The sequence below is a fragment of the Dipodomys ordii genome, unplaced genomic scaffold (assembly GCF_000151885.1).
Source record: "Dipodomys ordii isolate 6190 unplaced genomic scaffold, Dord_2.0 Scaffold155, whole genome shotgun sequence".
Lineage (NCBI taxonomy): Eukaryota > Metazoa > Chordata > Mammalia > Rodentia > Heteromyidae > Dipodomys > Dipodomys ordii.
In genome coordinates this window covers 1,076,078-1,082,949 of record NW_012267371.1, presented here as the reverse complement: position 1 = coordinate 1,082,949, position 6,872 = coordinate 1,076,078, and the positions used below count along the sequence as shown (strand labels likewise).

At 50.2% G+C, this 6,872-nt stretch overlaps 1 protein-coding gene across 1 annotated transcript; it reads right to left on the bottom strand.

Moving 5' to 3' along the window:
• Positions 1-2,553: 2,553 nt before the first annotated feature.
• Mfsd5 (major facilitator superfamily domain containing 5) lies at positions 2,554-4,879 on the bottom strand. Its single transcript, XM_013032542.1, has 2 exons — positions 4,703-4,879; positions 2,554-4,140 (listed from the first exon to the last, which is right to left on the bottom strand). Exon 2 carries the CDS (start codon positions 4,120-4,122, stop codon positions 2,770-2,772), a length of 1,353 nt encoding a protein of 450 aa, XP_012887996.1. The 5' UTR covers positions 4,123-4,140; positions 4,703-4,879; the 3' UTR covers positions 2,554-2,769.
• Between the last annotated feature and the right edge of the window lie 1,993 nt (positions 4,880-6,872).

The following is a 6,872-nucleotide window of genomic DNA, read 5'->3' as shown; positions in this document are numbered from 1 at the left end:
TTTTTTTTTTTCTTTTTGGTTGTGGGATTTGAACTCTGGGCCTGTGGGCTGTCCCTCAGCTCTTCAGCTCAAGGCTAGTGTTCTACCACTTGAGCCTCAGCACCACTTCCTGCTTTTACTGAGTAGTTTATTGGAGATAAGAGTTTCACAGCTTTTCCTGCCTGGGCTGGCTTTGAACCATGGTCCTTGATTTCAGGTTCCTAAGTAGCTAGGATACAGGCATGAGCCACCAGCGCCCGTTTCCTATTTCCTTATTACTTAGGAATGTGATTATTAGAGCCACTCATGGCTCCAATAAATATTACTGTCATCTCCAAAAATTCTATTCATCTCCAAGGATTCTAGACTAATCATCAGGGGTGGCTCTTGAAAAGCCAGATGTAGGGTCACAGCTCCACTTCTGATTTTTGAGTGGTTAATTGGAGGTAAGAGTCTCATGGAGACTTTTCTGCCTGAGTTGGCTTTGAACAGTAATCCTCACATCTCAGCCTCCTAAGTATCTAAGATTATGGGCATATGCCATTGGCTTTCATGAGACTATTATCTCCAATAAACTTGCAAAAAAGCTGGAAGTGGAGCTGTTGCTCAAGTGGTAGAGTGATAGAGTGCTAGCCATGAGCTGAAGAGCTGAGATACAGCTCTTCAGGCCCAGAGTTTAAGCCCCAAGACCAACCAAAAAACAAAACATCAAAACAAAACAAAACATATTTAAGTCCAGCTCAACAGAAAGACAAAGTAGAGTTAGTCCAAGCCAGGCTTTATCTAAAGATGATAGAAGAAAACGACACCTCATTTTTCTAATTAACCTTAACCTCTGTAGCCTGGGGGGGGGGGAGGAGATCATGTGAATTTTCTGCTGAGTAGGAATCTGAGGGCACTGATATTCCTCCCCTAGCCTGAATCCCTCCACCCTCCCTTTCTATAGCACCATCTCTCCTCACAGGTTAAGACTTGCAGGACTTGCAAGATCTTGAATTTTCCTGTCTGGGGAGTAGTGTTAAGACCCAAGCGAAAGTTGTCACCCCCTTTCCAGAACAGGTGGGTCCCCCATGCCCATTTCAAGCACATTCCAAGACACACCTTTTATCCACACTCCCTCCATCCCCACCCTTCTTAAAGCTGGCTCTGCTTCCTCTGAGAAGCCTTGCTCTGGTGGGAGGAGGGAAGGCAGATACAATCAAAAGCAAGGCAAGGAGGGGCCCACAGAACTGGTGTTCCCACTGGTACTATTTCCTGCCCAGATGGTTCCCTCACCCTCACTCAGGCTGGGTGTGGAAGAATCAGGTACAGACATGATGTCCCAGTCTCTTGGCCTTTCACATGGGTTTCATGCTGGAAGACATACATTTATAGCCACCAGAGGCAGAGGGCAGGCAGCAGGCATGTGCTGAGTTGTAAGTTTACCCACAGCAAGAACCATATTTTTCCCTAAGGAATGGGCATAACAGAAGCCCAAGCCCCTTGGAATCTTTGTTTAGTGGCCTGACACGTTGGGCATGTGCCCAATTTCTGGATGTGGAATGAGGGGCTTGCATGACAACTTGATCAACTTATAATCAAGATATGAGGGCACTAGGGGCATAGCACTAGTCTGGAGACCCTGAATTCAAATCCCAGTACTACCAAAAAAATAAAACAAAACTTAAGAGATGTCAGCTGGGTGCTGGCGGCTCATGCCTGTAATCCTAACCAATCGAGAGGCTAAGATCAGAGGCTGTGGGTCTTGAACTCGGGGCCTGGACACTGTCCCTGAGCTCTTTTTGCTTAAGGCTAGTGTTCTATCACTTTAAGCCATAGTGCCACTTCCAGTTTTCTGGTGGTTAATTGGCTAAGAGTCTCATGGACTTTCCTGCCTGGGCTGGCTTTGAACCTTGAAGCTCAGATTTTGTTGTTTTTGGTTGGTCGTGGGGCTTGAACTCTGGGCTTGGGTGCTGTCCCTGCACTCTTCAGCTCAAGGCAAGCACTCTACCACTTGAGCTACAGCGCCACTTCTGGTTTTCTAGTGGTTTACTGGAGATAAGAGTCTCACGGACTTTCCTGCCCAGGCTGGCTTTGAACCGAGATCCTCAGATCTCAGCCTCCTGAATAGCTAGGATTACAGGCATGAGCCACCCGCACCCAGCTGAAGCTCAGATTTTGATTTTAGCCTCCTGAAGAGCAGGATTATGGGCAGAGCCAGCAGTGCCCAGCTGTGAGACTCTTGTCTTCAACTAACTACCAATAAAGCTGGAAGTAGGGCTGTAACTTGAGTGGTAGAGTGTTAGCCTTGGACAAAAAAAGCTCAGGGACAGTGCCTAGTTCCTGATTTCAAGCCCTAGGACCAACATAAAAACAAAACAAAATAAGAGATGTGGAAGACCTGGGAGCCTCAAGCCCTTCCCACTGAGTTCTGCTGAAGGGATGCTGCTTAGCTCCAAGTTTAAATTGAAGACAGATTTGGAGAAACACAATCTTTCTCTGGTATTTCTTTATCTATCTTAAAACCTCTAGCTGCTTATTTATCAGAAACTACTGAGGTGACAACAGGTGAGGATGAGGAAATTGAATCAATGGTCCACTAAAAATGTTTATTTTTAAATGGCAAGGGCACAGGGAGTAACACCGAGTCAACTTTTGGCACCGTCCTTTGAGTCCATCACCCCATGTCCATCCCAACACAAAAGCAGGAGGGGTGGCAGAACAGAGTCACAAAATGAGTCACAGAGTTCTGTACAACCCTGAAGAGGAGGGATTCAAGATTCCATCCCAGATCCCTTGTCCTAAACAGGGTTAGAGCTCCGAGGCATAGGGCTCCCCAGTGGATGAGGACACCCGCAACTCGGCATCGTGCCTTACCACGGTGAAGAGTCCCACCACTGCCAGCAGAGCCATCACCATGACAGCAGAGCAGATGCTGAACATGTTCCGAGTGCCTGTTTTTCGATCACTATCATGGAGTACAAGGAGTCCTAGGCAGGCCAGTAAATGCAGTGGCACCCGGAACCAGTTGAGTACACCAGCTTGCTCTGTCTCAGGGATCACTTTTCTCCGCAGGAAGCTCATGCTGGGAAAGTATAGCCCACAGGCCAACTCGATAAGCAGAAAGGCAATGAAGGATTCCACTGGACTCTCCTGGCCTGGGCTAGTGGAGAAAGTCAGCATGAAGAGAGAGAAGACGACAATGAGGACAGCAAGAGAGAGCAGGTGCATGGGCTGAAGGTGGTACCTCTTGGAGGTAGCGATTCGGTACAGGGAAGACCCTAGCAGGCTAGCTGCCATGAAGCTGGAGAAGACAATGCCCAAGGGGGCTCCATGTGGGTCCAGCACAGGTGTCCACAGGAAGACAAAAATGAAGATGACACTCTCAAACAGGGCTTGTATGGTGCCCAGCAGTAGCACGCGACGGTCCGACAGGAGGCAGCGCAGCCCTCCAGCACAGGTCCTTGAGAAGGCACGCTGCCGGTCATAGTTCTCTCCCCAGTTTCGGAGGGCCAACGTCCCAGCCAGAGCTAGGAGGGGGATGGCAACCACAAAGGGTGCTACAGGCCCCAGGCCCATCCAGCTAGCCACAGCTTCAGCTGCCACACCTGCCACAACAGCCAGCACATGGTTCCAAAAGGCTGCTCGGGCAAATGTAGCTGGGATCCACTCAGCAGGGAAGTCGTGCCGATCCACATGCTCATGGATGTACCAGGCTTCAAAAGCTGAGAAAAGGAGTGCAGTGGACAGTCCACCTAGTGCTCGGCCCACCAGCAATATAAAGTAGTCCTGAGAGAGTTTGGTTAAGCAGCATAGAGAGTAAGTGAGGGAGAAGAGGACACAAGATTTCTTGCGACCCAGCCAATCCACAAGGGAGGAGGCCACTAGGCCAAAGAGGACTGTGGAAGCTAGGCCACATACATAGAGGATGGCAATTTGACCTTCCAAGAAATGGTAATGTTGATAGAGTTTGTAGAGGTAAGGGGCCTGGAGCCAGTCAGCTGCCAGGGCCAAGAAGTAGACCTGATAGAAGTCCAATTGAAACTGAAGGAAGGAGGGATTGCTGCAGGCTCTTCCAGGGGGTTTAGCCCGGCATCTTGACAGCTCCAATCCCAGGCAGGAGGCCAGGAGGCCCACAAAAGATAGGTAAGCAGTCACAAGCATGGTGGGCCCCCGGACGACCTGAGGAGAGAGGGGGAGAGGTCAGAGTTACATCCATGGTCCAGGAAGCACAGTCAAAGGGCCTGGGTGTCCAAGCAGAAGGTAGCTCCACCCAACTCCCCCGGCCAGCTCCACTCCACCAGAGCTCAGACTGGAGGGACCAGTCGGGTAGGTGGGGAGGAGTGGCCCCGCGAGAGCTGTCGCTCTTAGGACACTGTGAGGCAGGGTGGGGTAGGAGGCCACGGAAGAGGCCTGAACATGTGCCCTACCCTTGCCTGGCATCGCCAAAGAGGGAGTCCCTTCAATAAACCTGGTCCCGCGGGTTCAGAAGGGGCCGCTTCCCTCCTCCACAGCAGCTTCTGCAAGCTGCCTTCCATCCCGGCTGGGTAGCCCCTTTTGTTTCCCCTCAGCGTCTCGACATCGGGTGTTAGAACGCGGCCTTTCCAATTGCTTCGGTCTCGCGCGGGCCTCTCAGATCCCCCGCCTTCCCCCACGCGCCGGGTCCCGGTCACCCACCCGGCGCCCCCTAGCCCCGGCCCCGCACCACCACATCCGCTCCAGCCTCCCCTGACTCTGTTCTCACCTGCTGCCCCGGGCTGCGGGGACGTTCCGGACAGGTCCGGCTCCAGGCCGCCGGGCAGCCCTCCCCGCTCTGGCTCCCGCAGCTCTCGGGTTCCAGCAGCGTGCCCGCCCCTCGCAGCCTGCTTCCGGGACGCTGGACTGGCCTCTGGCGGCCGCCATGATGGCCCCGTCACGTGACGGGGGGGTGCGGCGGCGAGGCCCCGCCCATGTACCTTCCTGGCCACGCCCATCTCCGACACGCTGAGCTGTTATTGGGTGAGGAAACCGGTGACGGGAGTTTAAGGCGCTGGATGTTCCTGGTTCGGACGCTGCCAACCCGAAATGAAGGCGAGTTTCTCTCTTTCCCTTTAGTGCCATGCCTAGGAAAGATGTCTGCCGTTCCTCCGAGCCTGGACCTGCAACTTCCTGATGAACGCCTGCGCCTCTAAGCCGAGCTGGCTCCTGGGTTGACCTCCCTGCCATCAGTATGGTCCAGACACCTGAGGGAGGCGATGTGGTGTAAAGAACTTGGACGTGGGCTGCACCTATTCTCAGACTCCTGTAATACTATCACTTCCCAGCTGTGTGGCTTTAGGCTCGCCACATCACTTTTCCACGTCCCGCTTTCTTTTTGTGAAGTCACAGGGGAACAAGGCCCAAATAAAGAAGACTAAAGTTCAGTGGCATAGTAGGGTTAAGACTTTTCAGTCCTCGTGAACTCAACTCCCATCTTCTGAAACCATCAGTTGGCCTACCTTGGAAATGTTATTTAAACTCCTGCTGGTCTCAATATTTTATGTCCTGGAGACTCTGCAGTGGCTTCTCTTCTTACTAAGGGTAAAAGCCAAAATTTGTACAGAGCCCTAAAAGTTCCTCTGATCTTTCTCTGATCTCATCTACCCTCCTTTCTTTTCTTTATTGCCAGTCTTTTGCTCAAGGCTAGCAATCTACCACTTGAACCACAGCACCACTTCCAGCTTTTTCTGCTTATGTGGGGCTGGGAAATTGAACCCAGAGCTTTATGCATGCTAGGCGAGCACTCTACCACTAAGCCACATTCCTAGCCCCCCTCCTTTCTACTATATGTACACTGACCAACACCAAGGGCCTGGACACTGAAAGGTTCTTCTCCAAGATATCCACATGATTTCCTCCCGGTCTCCTCCAATTCTCAATTCAAATGTTACCTTACCTGAGAAGCCCTCCTCTGCCATCCTTCTCAAAACATAACCACCACTAGGCACCAGTGGCTCATGCTTGTAATCCTAGCTACTCAGGAAACCTTGATCTGAGGATTGCAGTTTGAAGTCAGGCAGGAATGTAAAAGAAACTCTTAGCTCCAGTTAATCACCAAATAACTAGAAGTGGAACTGTGGCTCAAGTGGTAGAGCATTATCTCTGAGTAAAAAAAAGTTCAGAGACAGTGCTCAAGCCCTGAATTCAAGGCCTAGCTAGGACTGACACAAAACTGTAACCCTTACAATAAAAAAATTAAAAAAAAAACTGTAACCCATCTGTACATCATCTTTCAATAAAAAAAATTAAGTATATATGTACAGATGACCACCTCTATCACAGTGATCTATCTTCATGTCTTCTAACCCTGTTTTTTGCAGTCTTTCTTTTTTTTTTGTCGGTTGTAGGCCTTGAACTCTGGGCCTGAATGCTGTCCCTCAGCTCTTCAGCTCAAGGCTAGTGCTCTACCACTTGAGCTATAGTGCCACTTCCACTTTTTCTGGTGGTTTATTGGAGATAAGAGTTTCATGGACTTTCCTGCCTGGACTGGCTTTGAATCTCGATCCTCAGATCTCAGCCTCCTGAGTAGCTAGGATTACAGGCCTGAGCCACTGGCACCTTTGCTGTCTTTCTTAATGACACTTAGCAGTATCTGGCACACTATACATTTTACTTGTTTTCTCTTTTCTCTATAGACTTTTATCTGTTTTTTCAATCATAATCCTAATATTTTCATCTATAATCCTAATATTTATATTTAAAAGTTATTGGTAAGTCAGATGCCGGTGGCTCACGCCTGTAATCCTAGCTACTGAGGATGAGATCTGAGGATCACGGTTCAAAGCCAGCAGGGGCACAAAAATCCAGGAGACTCTTTTTTTTTTTGTTGGTTGTGGGCCTTAAACTCTGGGCCTGGGTGCTGTCCCTCAGCTCTTCAGCTCAAGACTAGCACTCTA

What these genes read in the sequence shown, in the direction of transcription:
- Mfsd5 (XM_013032542.1), bottom strand. Translation starts at nt 4,122, where the DNA reads ATGCTTGTGACTGCTTACCTATCTTTTGTGGGCCTCCTGGCCTCCTGC.